This window comes from Bos indicus, chromosome 14, assembly GCF_029378745.1.
Source record: "Bos indicus isolate NIAB-ARS_2022 breed Sahiwal x Tharparkar chromosome 14, NIAB-ARS_B.indTharparkar_mat_pri_1.0, whole genome shotgun sequence".
Taxonomy (NCBI): domain Eukaryota; kingdom Metazoa; phylum Chordata; class Mammalia; order Artiodactyla; family Bovidae; genus Bos; species Bos indicus.
The window spans coordinates 44,963,558-44,981,644 of NC_091773.1; the positions used below are offsets into that span (position 1 = coordinate 44,963,558).

The 18,087-nt window shown below is 37.1% G+C and overlaps 1 protein-coding gene across 1 annotated transcript; it reads right to left on the reverse strand.

Annotated features, from left to right (window-relative positions):
• Nucleotides 1-12,873: 12,873 nt before the first annotated feature.
• On the reverse strand, nt 12,874-18,027 carry LOC109568715 (myelin P2 protein). The gene is made up of 4 exons (XM_019974138.2): nt 17,885-18,027; nt 15,520-15,692; nt 15,208-15,309; nt 12,874-13,952 (listed from the first exon to the last, which is right to left on the reverse strand). Exons 1-4 carry the CDS (start codon nt 17,955-17,957, stop codon nt 13,902-13,904), a joined length of 399 nt encoding a protein of 132 aa, XP_019829697.1. The 5' UTR covers nt 17,958-18,027; the 3' UTR covers nt 12,874-13,901.
• Nucleotides 18,028-18,087: the final 60 nt, after the last annotated feature.

Here is an 18,087-nt window from a genome sequence, read left to right on the forward strand (position 1 = left end):
ACATTTAGAACCAAATAACTTCCTTCTGGCATTTGCACAGTAATTTGGTCATCTGCCATGATATTATGTATTGTTCAGAATAATTTTTCGTTACTGAGGTCAATTCCCCTGATTTATAGCTATTTGTAAAAGCTGGCTCACAAAAGGGGTAGAAAAGTCAAGAAGAAAATAACTTTACAATAAATGACTCCAAACAAGGAGCAGATGGTGAAACTCTTGAAATACTGTAATAATTCTATAAAGATATAGGCTGATGGTATGTAGCTGTTACTGAACTGATTGAAATGTGCTACTGTTGCACATTTTTATTTTGAGGCAAAGTGCTATCTCAGCTCCTGGTTGGCTACCAAAATAATCTCTCCTGAAAATGTGCTGTTGTGATCTGTAATAAAGTTAAACAGGCATAAGCTTTGTTCAGGCATCATTCTCTAATATTTGCTGCTTACCTAGTCAGTCCAATTGGATAACCAGGACTTCTGTTGACATTACCTATATGGAAACATATAGTGAATTATCTACTTACACAAATAACACGGGATCCTTTAACTTGCTGTTTTATATTTTAAAAAGAAAATCCCAAACACACTCGCTTTGTGAGTGAATCTCAACTGTATAGAGAGAACTCTACCCTGGGTTTTGTCCACTGTAAAGTTTTAAAAATCATTAATGTGGAAAATATAAGAAACCAAAATTGCTCAATAGTTTGGTTTTATCATTTATTTTCTATTTTCTTTAAGAAGACTCCTTGAGGCTCTCAGCTGAGTGTGTGGTCTGTGTGATGGTGCAGTCTATATCCAACCTGGTAGCTGTTGCTGGTGCCCAAATCTGTTTCAAGCTCAGTATTAGGCTTTATTGCCCTAGAATGATATTTTTACACATGGAAAATTCTCAATCTGTAATCACTCAGAGTTCTAGTACTGAGTCTTCACCAAGTAGCTTTACTATCTCTGTTCTTAACTGTACAGAACTGAAAGAGGTTCCCCAAGCCTCCAAAAACATATTGAGGGATATGGGCCAACAGTTGTTTCCTTGCTGGGATGGTCTCTTCATTTCAACACTTCATCTGACTGCAGGGGTCAGTGACTTTGCTATGCCTCCCCGTGGGGTGGAAAGAGCAACTTCCAAACTGATCACAAGTTGAAGAACTGCTGTAAAATACAAAGTCTCAAGGTAAACTTATTAGACATCTCCCTTGACCTACCCATGAAGTCTTTTTATTTTTATTTTTTTTAATAAACGGTTTACTTTGTATTGGGGTATAACTGATTAACAATACTATAATAGTTTCAGGTAGACAGCAAAGGGACTCAACCATACATATACATGTATCCATTCTCCTCCAAACCAGGCTGCCTGAAGAGTGGTTTTTATGTCATGGCCATGATTCAGCGAGGCCATAGTGTGATACCCAATAGAGGAAATGGGTTATTGTGACCAGCTCTCTGTTTACCAGAGATCATCTGGTATTAATAACTTTCCTATGATATCTGTAAGAGTAATCAAATTGGAAGAGTAATCAAATTAGACAACAAGTTTTTTCCCTGAAAATAGAAATATTTTAAAATCAATAATTAATAATGACTTGGGGAAAATTAAAACACAGAAAACTGTGCTTACACCCCCCTCCCATAATTTCATCATTCAGAAATAAAATAGCTAACATTTTCTGTGAACACTCATACCTTCTTCATATTCTTGGCAAGTTATTCAATATTTCACTTTTCTCTCATCTAGAAAATGGGAACAAAAACAATACCTATCCCCTAGGGTTGTTTTGAGATTTGTGTGCATTATTACCTATAAAACATATAATTTAGTGCATGATATAAACAATTAATAAATATTTACTAATATAATCACTGTATGTACACATTTACAGCTAGTACATATGCATATTATTTCCAAAAATGGGATAAAACTTTGCTATGTTGTAATCTTTCTTTACTCAGAAATATGATGAGGCCAACTTTCCATATCAGTAACTATAGACCTATACCTATTATTTTAAATTGTTGTATAATATTCTGTTACACAAATGCAGTCAAATGTTTTAAAAATCTAGTCTTTCCTTGATCTTCCTCACTGGCAAATCTTTGCCAATTTTCTCAAACTAAGTTCCTAGAAGCGAAAAGTGTCAAATAATACACACTTTTAAAAAGCAAATGTTTTTAATAGTTCAGCTTAAGTAATTTTAAATTCTTATAGCTCAGCTTAGCTAAAATTGGCTTAAAAATGCAATTTAATCATCTTATCTGATAGGAAAATGAGAGAAACCTGGTAAGTGGCTGTATGCATTGTGGTTGCAGGCACTGACTTTGAGGAAGCTAACTGACCTAGTTGCACGACCTTGAACAAGGTCTCAATCACTCTGTGCCTCAGTGGCCCTATTGTAAAGGAGGAATTTTTTAGGGTTAGAGTTGGGATTAGAGTTAAGATTGGGGTTAGGTTATGTAAGAATAAAAGAGGGCTCTGTAATCAATGCTGTAAGAATAGTGCCAAGTTCATAGTAGAAGTTCAAAAAGTATTATTGAACTTATTTTTGTTGCATAGAGTAAAATAGAAAAGGGAGTAATTGTCTACTGAAATTATTCTTTATGTAACTTAGGAGAAGTAATACAAATTTTCAGAACTTTTCCTCAGAGAACTATTAAAAAGCACTTACTTCATTAAAAATTTTTTTCTCTCCTGGTGGCTCAGACAGTGAAGAGCCTGCTTGCAATGCAGGAGACCTGGGTTCGACCCCTGGATTGGGAAGATCCTCTGGAGAAAGGAACAGCAACCCACTTCAGTATTCTTCCTGGAGAATCCTATGGACAGAGGAGCCTGGGAAGCTACAGTCCATGGGGTCCCGAAGAGTCAGACTCGACTGAGCAACTAACAGTTTCACTTTTTCATTCCGTGAAGGTTGTTAAGTTAACTAACTGGGGTGGTTCTAATGCCTTGGCAGCCCATGTAAGTAAACCAAAAGCTAAGCCTGTAAACACCTCAAGATTAAGAAACTGGAACCAGAGGACAACCCATAACAAAGAGACAACTGGGCTTCTCTCAAGAAGGCAAACGCTTAAGCTACAGCAATTGAGTACTTTCTTGCTTTGCTTCCAGGTCTCTTTAAGCTCCTGTTGGTGGAAGGCTCCTAACCACTTTCAGTTTGTTGCTACCCAGTTAGAATCTATTTTTGCTCGAACTCATAAAAATTTTAATATGCCTCAGTTTATCTTTTAACAATGTTGATATAGCATCACTGGAGGAAGTACTTTGATTTGTTGGGCAATAGAGACCAAATCATCTGAGCTAAACCACTCAAGACCTGGTCCTCACAGAGTGCTAAGTTCTGTCAAGCTATTTGCATGCTGCTTTAAACTCTAAGGCATGAATAGCACGAAATTTTTCCTTTGCTCCAGTTGATGCTTGGCAACAGACATAAAAGAAAATAATATTTTAAGAACACTGGAAGTACCAGCTAAAAGAGCTTACTTTGCATTGTTCTTTAAGTAGGATATGTTTTCGTTTCCAGGACCTAGCCTATTAATGTACTTAAGGTGAGGTTGCAGGCCTACATTTTAATTAATTTTTTTTTTTTTATTCTTCCAATTTTATTTTATTTTTAAACTTTACATAATTGTATTAGTTTTGCCAAATATCAAAATGAATCCGCCACAGGTATACATGTGTTCCCCATCCCGAACCCTCCTCCCTCCTCCCTCCTCCCTCCCCATACCATCCCTCTGGGCCGTCCCAGTGCACCAGCCCCAAGCATCCAGCATCATGCATCGAACCTGGACTGGCAACTCGTTTCCTGCATGATATTTTACATGTTTCATTGCCATTCTCCCAAATCTTCCCACCCTCTCCCTCTCCCACAGAGTCCATAAGACTGTTCTATACATCAGTGTCTCTTTTGCTGTCTCGTACACCGGGTTATTGTTACCATCTTTCTAAATTCCATATATATGCGTTAGAATACTGTATTTATGTTTTTCCTTCTGGCTTATTTCACTCTGTATAATAGGCTCCAGTTTCATCCACCTCATTAGAACTGATTCAAATGTATTCTTTTTAATGGCTGAGTAATACTCCATTGTGTATATGTACCACAGCTTTCTTATCCATTCATCTGCTGATGGACATCTAGGTTGCTTCCATGTCTTGGCTATTATAAACAGTGCTGCGATGAACATTATATTGATGTTGGTTCGGCCTTCTTCAGGCTCTTTCAGTTAGTATCTTTTACTAATGATGTAGACTACTTAAAGAATAAAAAGTAGAATTTGGCTTTCATATTAAAGGGGCTTCCCTGACCAAGATAACTTGGTAAAAACAGAAAAGCCTGCTACCAAGAGTTGTAAGTGTTTCTGCTTTACCCCCCAGATGGGAACTACTTGATGTCTTCTTTTAGCACAGGAAGATCTCCCTTGAACAGCCCTGTTCTTGGCAGATCTGCTTGGTTGTGGTTGGTGATGAGACTGTGATGAAAAAGCAGGGTAAAACCCTGGGCATCCTGTCTGTGACCACAAGGCAGGCAGTCCCCCTGCACATTGGGCCCTGCTGGGCTATACAGCAGTCATCACCGAGCAGCCCTAGGGGAAATGTTGATTTGTGTTGTGAATGCCCAGGCTAAAGAAATAGAATGATACAACTGCTAAGGCATCTTCTTTGCCCTTCAGGTTTAATTCTTAATGAAGGAGAATGGAAGAGCAGAGGACCACTCAACATTCATGCATAAGAAGATCATGTCAACTACCTTCTTTAGACCTATCCTCAAACAACATAGGGATTCCCTGGTGGCTCATATGGTAAAGAGTCTGCCCTCAATGCAGGAGATCTGGGTTCTATCCTTGGGTCGGGAAGATCCCCTGGAGAAGGAAATGGCAACCCACTCCTGTATGCTTGCCTAGGAAATTCCATGGATGGAGGAGCCTGGTGGGCTACAGTCCATGGGGTCACAAAGAGTCAGACATGACCGAGCGAGCATTCATTCAAACAACATAAAACTCATGAACATTTTATTTATTTTTCTTAATTGACCTCCCTCAACAGGTATCCCTTCTCCCCTTCTCACCTGGCTCTTGCTCACTGAGTTGTTACCTGAAGGCTGGACCTTCGATCATTCATCTTTCTTCAGAAGTAATGTTTGTTGAATGAATGACTCTGCCACTTGAATTTAGATTAGATTGTGATTTCCTTGTAGAATGTGGTGTCTAACATATTGTTGTTGTTAATGATTGCTGTGTACAAAGAGTTTTTCTATAATTATTTTACTATATTCATTGGGATCAAGAAAACTGAGTGGGGAAAATAATTTAGTATTTCTATTGTTTAAGTATGAATCATACTTTTAGTTTCTGAGTAAATACTGAAAATAGTGATAGGCTCAATTGAATGTTTGGTGATATTGCTTTTTTCTACTTCTTTGTACTCTCTAAAAATAGGTGTGTGTTCCTTTTTGTTCACTTGTATGTTTTTTCAGTGCTTACCTGGGAGTTATTTCAAATACCTTCACTCCATTTCTCACTGCTGACCTATTGATGACCGGAGGGTTTTGACCCAAAGGAGGCAAAGATGCTTCAGTTTAGACATTTGCTGGCTGTAGAATGTGCTGGCTAAAAGAGCCCTCACACAGCTCCCAGATGACTCAGCAAAACAGATACAAATCAGCAGGAAGACTGAATGGATCTCTGTTGAAACTGGCAGGAATTCTAGATTCAATGAGCTATAAGTACAGTTCCCAAATACATGGAAAACTGAAAGGAGTTTATTCTTCTGTGCTTTTCTGACTATTCCCTGTGTCCTTTCCTCACAAATGTTTTCATAGTCACATCAACAATTCCAAAATCTAAAATCAACGTGAATTTTCTACATGATAAGTACTGAGGATGCAGCTGGAAATGGTAGTTCTAATCTCTACTCCATGTTACAAGTGGAAATAGATCTTCATCATATTACTAATTCGTGGATTCCCTGGCTTTTGTGACTTCTGAACAAGAAAATCCCTTGGCTTTCCTGTGGAATCAGGAATGTAACAGGAAATCTGTTAAGTCAGGTTTTTAACTCTCTCTGTGTTATGCATGTGACTTCCCAGAGAAACAGAAGCAGACAGATTTCCTGTTTATAGTGTAGCACTCCAGACCAGTCATTTCAAGAGGAAAGAAGGGAAAGTTAGATGTGACAGCACATTATAGTGGCATCTGGTTGCTTTTTATTGTCTGTAAAACTCCTGGGAAAGGATTTACCTTGACTAATCTGTGTAGACATCTAACCATCTGTTTTCAAACTCAGTATGGAGAGAGCTTCTGTGTTCAGGAGACTGTGGTCAGAAGGGGTGAAGTTGTACTCAACCATGCATTTATCTATTCAGCAAATATTTGCAAAAACCTCTTCTGGGAGTTAAACCCTGTGGCCTGGAAATTTTTTAAATCAGAATGTTTTAAACGAAAAATTTCTTCAATTGCTCTCTCAATCTGGAATTGTAGATGTGAATACATTGCTATATTGCAGTGAAACACAGTGGAGGGAGTTATTAAATTCTCCTCCTTTGAGACAGGATAGAGAAGTCAGCATGGGATTGAAAGTTCTTGAAAAATGATGAGGAATCTATTGGATGGGAAACAGGGTGAGATGGGAAAGTGAAAAAATATAAAATGCTTATTTCTCTTTCCATAGAACTTTCAGAAGTTTGGGAAGCAGGCAGCTATTAAAATAGCTGAAACATTTGCAAACATAATAAGGTTATTTGAATAGTAAATAGCCAATTATATTGATACAATGAATAAAATTTAGAAATAATTAGGGTCTTAAAGATCATCCAGATAAGATGCTCTTTTATTTTTTTAATATTTATTTATTTATTTGGCTGCACTGAGTCTTAGTTGCAGTATGTTGAATCTAGTTCCCTGACCAGGAATCAAACTCTGGCCCTCTGCCTTGGGAGCATGGAGTCTTAGCCTTGGACCACGAGGAAAGTCCCAGATGCCCTTTTAAAGATAGAAAAACTGGACCATGCAATGGTAAATGATTTACACAAGGTCACCCAGCTGTGAGGCTGTAGAACCAGGATCCTAGCCCATAATTTCAGATGCTGAAGCATTTTATCTATTTAGTTTCCCTTTATTAGTGGAATGTATGAAGAGTGTAACATATTTGACTTTATTCACTTTTCTTTAACAACTAATCATTTAGAAACATGATAAATAGAAAAGGTCTTATATACAGACATTATTTGGATTATTCTTATACAGAAACAAACAAAACCCCCAAAGAACCTATATGATGAATATAGGAATTCATATTTATGTGTTAGGTAAGAAGAGACATAATACTATTTCACGTATGAGTAATGCTTCACACTTTATGAAGCATTTCCACATCACGCTATTCTGTCCTCCCGTATCAAATGTGTGGGTACGGTTATTGCCTCCATGGTACACACTGGGAAACTGCAAATCAGACTTTTGGACAGAATGCCACACAGGTTCAAAGTAGCAAAGTCAGGGTTAAAATCCATATTTTTCCACTAGAGTTACAGGACTCTTGCTAGTATACTCCCATTGTTTCTCTAACACTTGAAATATTCAGTAAACACCTGCACCTTCCCATATCAGTCAGGTATTTAGTTAACAGTCTCTGTGACCTAGCAATTTTCTGGAAGCTTTCATGAACACTAAGCAGCTTAGAATGGATCTTATTTTCAACAGTGTACAATCTGGTTGAGGAAGATGGTACTTGAATAAAATGAGGCATAATATGAGATAGGTTTTAATAAAACAAATCAAAATTTGTACCAGCTTCAAGTTTAGTTTAAGTTTAAGCTTAGATAGCATATTCAAAAGCAGAGACATTACTTTGTCAACGAAGGTCCGTCTAGTCAAGGCTGTGGTTTTTCCTGTGGTCATGTATGGATGTGAAAGTTGGACTGTGAGGAAGGCTGAGCACCGACGAATTGATGCTTTTGGACTGTGGTGTTGGGGAAGACTCTTGAGAGTCCCTTGGACTGCAAGGAGATCCAAGCAGTCCATTCTGAAGGAGATCAGCCCTGGGATTTCTTTGGAGGGAATGATGCTGAAGCTAAAACTCCAGTACTTTGGCCACCTCATGCGAAGAGCTGACTCATTGGAAAAGACTCTGATGCTGGGAGGGATTGGGGGCAGGAGGAGAAGGGGACAACAGAGGATGAGATGGCTGGATGGCATCACTGACTCGATGGATGGGAGTCTGGGTGAACTCTGGGAGTTGGTGATGGACAGGGAGGCCTGGTGTGCTGCGATTCATGGGGTCGCAAAGAGTCAGACATGACTGAGTGACTGAACTGAATTGAAGCTACAAGAGCTTCCCTTGTAGCTCAGGTGGTAAAGAATCCACCTTCAATGTGGGAGACCTGGGTTCGATCCCTGGGTTGGGAAGATCCCCTGGAAAAGGGAAAGGCTACCCACTCCAGTATTCTGGCCTGGAGAATTCCATGGATTGTATAATCCATGGGTCGGACAAAGAGTTGGACACGACTGAGCGACTTTTACTTTAACTTTAGCAAGTATTCTTCAGATGTCAAATTACATCAGGGGAATACAAGCCCTATACTAGACCTATTAGAACTGTTGCACAGGTCAGTTACTATGGGCAGGATTTTATACTTCAGTAATAGTGCCAGAATTTCAATCCAATAACTGGGATCTGAGCACACTGCATTCCACTAATCTGTTTTTTTTTAATAGTAAAATGTGAGAAATGCTATTTCAAAATGTAGTCCTGTACTACTTTTTTTTTCGAGTAATTTGAACTTTCTAAATTCTGCTGAAAGGTGATTTATATTCTGTGAAGGTTTAGCATTGTTTTAGTTTGTTTTCCCTGTTGATCTACATTTAGCTATTTTTAAACCTTCACTTTTCCATATGTCATGGATAACAGCCAATTATGTCACTCCCGGTGAAAATAACAAAGAGGCAAACACTGGCTTCCTGCTTACGAAGGACCTGGTTATATCTGAGTTGGTTTTATGGTAGTATTTTCACTATGTGCGGCTATTTAGTGTCAAATTGGGGACACTTGGTACTCCTGGTTTTTTTGACATTTTACTCCATTTTAATTGATAACCATGTGAGAGACTACATTAAATGTCTAACTTTGGAAGACTTTTTGGAACAGTGGTTCTGAAGTTGGCCACACACTGGAATTTCCTGGAGTGTTTTCAGAAAATACTGATGCCTGGGTCTCACCCATTACCCATATATTATGACTTAATGGGTCTGTGATAAGTCTTGTTTTAAAACTTCTAGAAGTTTAAAAACTTCTAGATGATTCTAATGTGCAGCCATACTTAGCGAGGTACCGCCTGCTTTAGAAGAAATCATCCTAAAAGCTGAGCAGCAATGTCTTTTTAAGAAATCACCAGGTAAATCTCTAGTCAAGAATTAGAAATATTGTGGTCAACATGAAGCTAAGACTCCCAGTAGTAAAATCCAAGTACTATTATGTTACTTCTAGGTAGTGATATACTAGTAAGTGTTTAAAGCTGTCTCAAGAAAAAAGCTCTCATTAGTTGTGCTTTGCCTCTTTCCTCTTGCCTGGAAAATCCCATGGACGGAGGAGCCTGGTAGGCTCCAGTCCATGGGGTCGCTAAGAGTCGGGCACAACTGAACGACTTCACTTTCACTTTTCACTTTCATGCATTGGAGAAGGAAATGGCAACCCACTCCAGTGTTCTTGCCTGGAGAATCCCAGGGACAGAGGAGCCTAGTGGGCTGCCATCTATGGGGTCGCACAGAGTCAGACACGACTGAATCGACTTAACAGCAGCAGCAGCATGATGTAAATAAATATTCCCATCATGGCTGATTTCAAGCTACCAGTGGTTTAACAACCGGCTTGCCAAATTCTTCAAAATCTATCAGCTCTTGTGAAACACTTTGAGCCAGCTCCAGCACACCACTTCTGCTAAAAGAATGACTTCCAGGAAAGTTGATATCAGATAAGTTATTTACCCTTTGAGGATTAAATGTATTTATTTAGGCTTTGTTTAGCTCAGAGTAGATAATCATCAATTGACATTTTAAAAAGTTACTTAGGTTAGCAGATATATAGCAATGTTTGTTGGGTTTTCTTTGAATTTACCTCAGTAGGATTTTTGGTTGTTTTTACTTTTGTGTAAATAATATTCTTAATAAAGTTAGTCAATTGGTATAGTAATCAATGTCAACAGCTCTGAGATCCTGTGAAGTTCTCATCTATATGAACCTCGTGTGCATTACTAGGTAAATAATAATAACAAAGACCCTTCTATAATGCTTTTCTTGTGCCATGCACTGTTGTAAGTACTTTATGTATTAACTTATTTCTTATTTACAACTCCTTGAGGTATATTCTGTTATTAACCCCATTTTTACAGGTAAAGATAAAATCTTTATGCAGTTCTGAGAGGTGAAGTAACTTGCCCAATGACACACAGCTAGAAAGTAGCAAATTGGAATTTGAACTAGGCAGTCTGACTGCTCGTAATCAGCTTACATAAAAAAATTACTAAAGAATCAAAATTATTTTCTGAAATTATTTTTGAATCTAATTTTTCCCCTTATCTCTTCTGGTTGTTTGAAGATCTTTTTCAAATCTAACAATATGTAGCACCTGCTGAAATAATTACTTCATCTTCCTCATTATCAGCTTAATTCCACTTTTCCTGTTATGAGAGCAAAAGTTCCCATGATTTTTGTATAGTAATGCAATTATATTTATTGAGGAATACATTTTATGGTGACTCATATTACCACAGACCTCTACAAATAACACCATAGTTTTTAAAGTCTCTTTTTTATGGGTTTATCTGGCTGGAGCCAAAATATAAAAATAAAAAAAAACATACCTCAGTTATGATGTCTCCGAGACATGTGTTGACTGAATGCCCAGAGGCAGAGAAGAATCAAGTCTAGCTTTAAAAAAATTATTTGGAAATAACTTCAAAGTTGTATAAAATTTCAAGAATCAGATTTCTTCAAAGAGAACACATAAAGCTCTTACTGAGATTCATCTATTGTTCAATTTTACTCCATTTGCTTTACCATTGCTTTCTCTCTGTATCTCTATGTAATTTGTATCACATACATAATCACAACCAAAATATTTTTTTCTAAAATTTTTGAGAGTAAATCATATGCATTATAATTCACTATTCCAAAAGAGTTCACTGCATACAGGGAGATTCTCTTGCATAAACACAGTAAGCTTCTATTAGTATGTAATTTACTCCTTATATTCCAATTTACCAACTAACCTAATACTGTCACTTGGAATATTTATTTTGTCTCTAGTACAGGATCCAGTCTGGGATAAATTACTGCATTTAGTCATCAGGTATTTTTAGTTTAATGTAATATGAAACATTTCAACAGAGCTTTTCTTTGTCTCATGGGACACTGACATTTTTGAGGAATTCCACCAACACCCCCTCCTCTTTTATAACAGAACATTCTTCATTTGGAATTTGTCTGCTGTTTCCTCATGGTTAGATCCAGATAAGGATTCCAGGCCAGAACACTGCATAAGCCACGTTGTTTCCTTCTCAGGATATCACATTTGAAGGCATTTGGTTTTCATTTACCCTTATTGATGAGGGTTATTTTGATTAAAGAAGAGGTGGTCCAGGTCTTCTACTGCATGGTTATTATTTTTTTCCCTTGTAACTTATAAGAAATCTGTATGAAGATATTTTAAGACCAAATGAATATCCTGCTGCTGCTGCTGCTAAGTCACTTCAGTCGTGTCCGACTCTGTGCGACCCCAGAGACGGCAGCCCACCAGGCTCCCCTGTCCCTGGGATTCTCCAGGCAAGACCACTGGAGTGGGTTGCCAATTCCTTCTCCAATTCATGAAAGTGAAAAGTGAAAGTGAAGTCGCTCAGTCGAGTCTGACTCTTCGAAACCCCATGGACTGGAGCCTACCAGGCTCCTCCGTCCATGGGATTTTCCAGGCAAGAGTACTGGAGTGGGGTGCCATTGCCTTCTCCGAATGAATATCCTATTCCTAATCAAATCTTTGCTCTAGATTTTGCCACCAGGGAAGTCCTCTAAATTTTACATCCATTGACAATTCTTATCTGAACCAGCTTTGACTGAAATGGTTGGAAAAATGTCAGTTTTTCCAATCCCAGCATTTTTTACACATTTACCAGTCAGACTGTGACATTCTACTGTAAGGAAGACACTTTCTTCTCCTCTCTCTCACCCTCTTTTTTTTTTTTTTTTCAGTGTATTCATGGATTATTCTCTTTCTCCCAATGTTTTATTAATTTATATTTTTTCAACTTGTCCCCATTTTGGTCAGTTGAGAGTACCCTCAAGCTGACTCTGATATTTTGGTGACATATCTCTATTATTTTTTGGAAAACTTCCTTAATTTCTGGCATAAAAAGATATTTTACACTTATGTTGTACCTACTCTGCTCTCACATCTTAATTAGCCATTTCTCTAAGGAACCATCATTCCTTTTAGTGGAGAATATATTAGACACCAAGATCTGAGCGCTGGGCATACTCATTCCTACAGAGTTGTCTTTGCTTCTGAGTTCTTTAGGTAGAAAAATCTAAGAAAAATATGCATGTGCATACATACTCATACATATGAATTTACATTTATTCCAATCTATTTGTACCTGGTTCTCTCTTGTCTCCCCTCTGTCATATTTGCATGTTCCTTCTTCCAGAAGGAAAATTCTAGCTGCTAACAACATCAACACATCTTCTCATTTGCTCAATCATGTAATATATCTGAAATAGTTTTATTACTTGGGCAGAATGTTACCCTATTCTTGCCTGCCAAAAATAAGTTGGACTCAGTAATTTCATGCCTAGTTAATATTCAAAAGAAAAGGAACTCATATTTCCACAAACAGCCTTTTACAAGAATGTTTATAGCAGCTTTATTCATAGAAGCCAAAACCTGGAAATAGCTTATTGTCTTAAGAGACGAACAGGTAACTAAGCTGTGATATATTTATACAATGGAATATTACTCCATGATAAGAAGGAACAAATTATTGCTGCATGCAACAATATGAATGAATTTTTAAATCATTATGCTGACTTTAAAAAAGCAAATAGAAAAGAACACATAATGCATGATTCCATTTGTATCAAGTTTGATTACAGGCAAAACTAATCTATGGTGATAGAAACTAAATCACTACTTGCTTCTGTTGGAGCTGGGACAGGACAGGACAATCACTGGGAAGAAGCATGAGAAAACATTCTGGGATTAGGGAAATGTGCTATATCTCAGTCAGGATGTGAATTATATGAGTGCACACATTCATCACAATGGTTTGAACTCTATCTTTAATATCTGTTCATTTCACTGTAAATTAGCCACCTTGTCTATGACCACACCACTCTGAACACACCTGATCTTGTCTGTAAATTAACGCTCAATTTTTAAATTGGTTGGAGTAGTGGCTGCTATTTTTAGCTGAAGCTAGAACTCCTCATTTTAAAACAGATCCTTTAGTTTGCCTCACTTCCGATCTTCTAACCCCCATCACTCTCCTGGTCTTTGAATGCACTTGAGCTTGCTACCCGGATCAATTTACTCACTTCCTTTGACTATCTTATTATTTCCTTTTACTATCATTGCAAATATTTAAAATACAGCATGAGTTAGAATGTGACAGATAATTAAATGACATTATCCATTCTTTAGGTCTGGCCAATATACATACTTTAATCTTTAATATAGTAAACATGCATACAAATTGAAAATGTTTAAATAATACTGAAATTTAGATTAATCCTCAGTGTAAGACTTTGCTTATCTGATCTATTAAGACAAGAGCAAAAACAAACTGCAGTGTAGGCAGGCCTTGCCGATGGAAACAGCTGATTTCCAATATCAGATGATCAAATATCACTTTAGTAACAAAACTTTTCTCAGACCTTCTCATAAATTCTGGTGCAGACCACATCCTTCATCTTACATTCCTTAAAAAGAAGAAAGAGATTAATTGAATATCTAAACCTCTAACTAGGGTACAGCAAATTTGTATTAATAACAGACACTATAAGAAATCTCATAAGATTAAACTCAGAAATAAAATATCAATATGTTAGTTGATATCTGGGAATTCAGAATCATGGCTGTTGAAATAGGGGAAACAGTTTTAACATTGATCTAAGTTACAACAGAGTTATATTGTCTAAGTGGCAGGTTTTTATGCATTATTTGCACAGATTGAAAGCTATTAAAACAGTGGTTTTCAGGACAATCTGCACATTTGCATCATCTGGGGAATATTTAAAAATACCAATGGCTCCTCCTCCCTTAAGGAATTTGCTTTCAATTGATCTGTATCGGGGCTTCCATATTGGTATTTACTTTCTATATAAATCTGCCATGGAGCTAGGGATCAGACCCTCTGTACTAAAGGAAAAAACATTCAAAGCACTACATGAATCTATTTATAGTCAATGTATGTGTTGATTAGTGAAAATAGCACCTCAGACAAAAAAAATTGTTAGAGATCATCTCATATAACCTTTGTCATCATTTTTACCTGCCATCTACAAAAGGTCTCCAATAAGCTCAGCTTGTATTGATGACAGGTTTTAGTCTAAGTTACTATGGATTCTTGAAAACAATATGCTTGGATATCTACAAATATACTGCAATTGACCGTTTTGCAATGTGCTTTGCTTGTAAAACTTAGATTTGCTTTTGCTTTTCTCTTTGTGAGTCAAACCTAACTTATCCATACATTAAAAAAAAATCATTTTTAGATGTTGTTTCTAAAATAGCAGATAGGTTTTGTCATTTCTAAATTCTTGAATCTGAACCTGAAGTACCTGTTGATGACTCTATAGTTTGAATATCAAACATTAACTCTGCCTTTATTCTTAACCATTTTTTCCATTTGTAGTCCAAAGAAGAAAGACTATTTTGAAAATAACATAACCATTTTCTCTATTTAAATAGAATTATTTCCGTGAAAGTTAAGTGAAAGTTAAGTCGCTCAGTCGTATCTGACTCTTTGCGACCCTGTGGACTGTAGCCCACCAGGTTCCTCCATCCATGGGATTCTCCAGGCAAGAATACTGGAGTGGGTTGCCATTTCCTTCTCCAGGGGATCTTCCCGACCCATGGATCGAACCCAGGTCTCCCACATTGCAGGCAGACGCTTTAACTCTGAGCCACCAGGGAAGCCAACTCTATTTCCATAGTTAGAGTAAAATTACTCACCACCACCATTTTTCCATCCACCAACTTTCTCTTTATTGTTGTCTCATTGCCATCCCATTTCTGTACTTGATTCAGTGAGCCTCTTGCCAAGGTTACAGTGCTCTGCAGAGACACATTCATATAATTGAATTTCTAGGACTTTGATTAAAGAAGCAGTTCATTCAGTATTGAATCATTTTCATAACAGATGTTTCATGAGGCACATTTATTTTTCAACAGAATGAAGTGGGCTACCCTTTTGAACACTAGTAGGAGTAATCTGTCTCAAAGCAGTTGATGGAACCAACTTTGAAGAGAAACAATAAAGTTTACCTTTGTTTTTCTATTGTCAGCTGTGGTTTCTTCAAATTCTTGGCCTAGCTTGAAGGAGATCTCTGTATTTTTAAAGGGACTTTCAGTTCTTATAGTTATAATATCCCCTTTCTTGCTGATGATCACTCTGGGTTTGGCCAAGTTTCCCAGTTTTCTGGTGGCTAATCCCACACCTGAAAATCAAGATAGTGTTAGAATTTTGTTGACCAAGAGAGCATCTACGTAAAGGCATTATATGGGTGGTTATATTCTATACTCAGCTGTGCTTCCTGTGTATAGGCGGCAGGTAATATCACTTACTACTAAGGATCTCCTCCCATGTTTCATCACCTGATGGAAACACATGTCCACCAACTTGGATATTTAAAATTTTGTTATTACAAAAGTAATGTCTGAAGATTTTAAACACAGAAGTATTTAGCCTAAATAGTGCAAGTCATCTACTTTTACCTTATCCAATCCCATGCTCCTTTGAGAAGCACTAATTATAGTTTTGTATGGATCATTCCAGACATTTTAGTTTGTACAAATAAATATTGTAGATACATATTTTTAATGAGACTGTGACTTATATATGCTCTTCTATGATTTTTTCCCTCTGTAATATATCATAAATATTGATAAGAATTCCTCCCACATCCTTGATGGAAACTCATTTCTGAAAGCTTGTTGTAGCCTCTAAATGTATTTGTACCACTGCAAATGATAAAGATAAATAAAATAATTAAAAAAATATTTTTCCATTTGATAGCAAAACAAAATTAGACTCAAGTATCATTACTGTATTACTCAAGATTATAGAAATAAATAGAAAAATAGAAATGTGAAATGAGAGAGACACAAAAAGAAAAAACTACTTACATATAAATATACATGTATTTATGGCAATATATACATAAAGATGGAGAAGGCAATGGCACCCCATTCCAGTACTCTTGCCTGGAAAATCCCATGGACAGAGGAGCCTGGTAGGCTGCAGTCCGTGGGGTCGCTAGGAGTCGGACACAACTGAGCGACTTCACTTTCACTTTCATGCATTGGAGAAGGAAATGGCAACCCACTCCAGTGTTCTTGCCTGGAGAATCCCAGGGACAGGGGAGCCTGGTGAGCTGCCGTCTATGGAGTCACACAGAATCGGACATGACTGAAGCAACTTAGCAGCAGTAGCATGTATAAAGAAGTGTGAAGAATTAGAGCCAATAAAGGATTATGAGCTGTATTCTTTTTTTCTAATTCTGATTAATTGTTTCTTATTTGATGTGATTTGGACTATGTTTCTCAAACTAAACTTCTTCAATAGAGCCTAAGAATCTACATTTTACCAAGCCTCAAAGTGTCTTTTTGCACTCTAAAATTTGACAATGATTCAGTTAAGGAGTCTTTTATTGAGATTTTCTTATATTTTGCTTCTACCTCAGCTGTACAGTGAAATCCATAGATCTAACCAAACTTAGAGTATGGATCTATTCCCATAAGTTCCCATAGTTTTCCAGGCAACACAACATGATTTTGCTTTTTTTATCTAAAAATAGAAGCTGTCTTAAAAGCTTTCTGAATAGGTAAAATTACTGGTACTTTGATGAACATAGAAACCTGAGGTCAATGGCTTCTCTCTCTCCTTATTTATATAGCTCTGGAAATTTCCAAAGACTATTCATGCCTCTTGTGCTCATATCTATGGAACATTTCCTAGAAATAGTTGCAAATAAAGCTGATGGTGGTCATGACTAGACTTTCTGTCTCTATCCACTGCTCCAACTGCAGGAAAGTATGATATTAGTGTAATCAAACTTGAATTCACTGTCACAACACACTTCTTTTTTTTCTCAAAAACTTTCCTAGACTGAATATCCTGCTTTATGAACATTCACTTTTCACAGTTTATCCACATACTTATGTAATACCAGACAATCTAGAGGTAGAGAAAGAAAATTTCTGGCTTAGCTAAATAGCACTTTTAAATTGTGGTTTTCCATTAACTTTAGTATATTTAACTCTTTACTTCATGAGCACTTTAGTTGTTATAAAACTAACTTTCAGAAAAGCCAAAGAATGGGTTGACTAAGTTTTTAAGATTTCTTTCCTCTGGGTTTGAACCAAAATCCTATTGATATGAAACTGCCTTTGAAATCAGTAGGCATTCTAATGCATTTAAGCAGCTCTTATTTGAGTTAAAGTCTATTAAAATTGCCACAAACATAGTGAAAATTATCTGATTGACACAATGGAAGATTAATCCCAGAAGAGGATTGTACTTCAACCTGTGACGCTCCCAGACTCCTGGGAAAGGAGTTAGAAGGAAATAGTCAATGCATTTTTCTCAAAAAGAATCTTCTCAATTAGAACAACAAAGAACATTTCTTACCCAGAGCTTTCATGTACTCATCAAAGTTCTCACTGGAGACAAGTTTCCAGGTGCCTAGGAATTTGTTGCTCATTGTGATGGATGAGAATTCAACCCAGTGATAGGTGAGATTCAGGAGACTCAAATGAGATGCTGAAGCCTCAGAAGATTCTTTTCAAAGATGTCTGAAGCATGTGACTCTCACAGAGACCCAATGGGGAAAA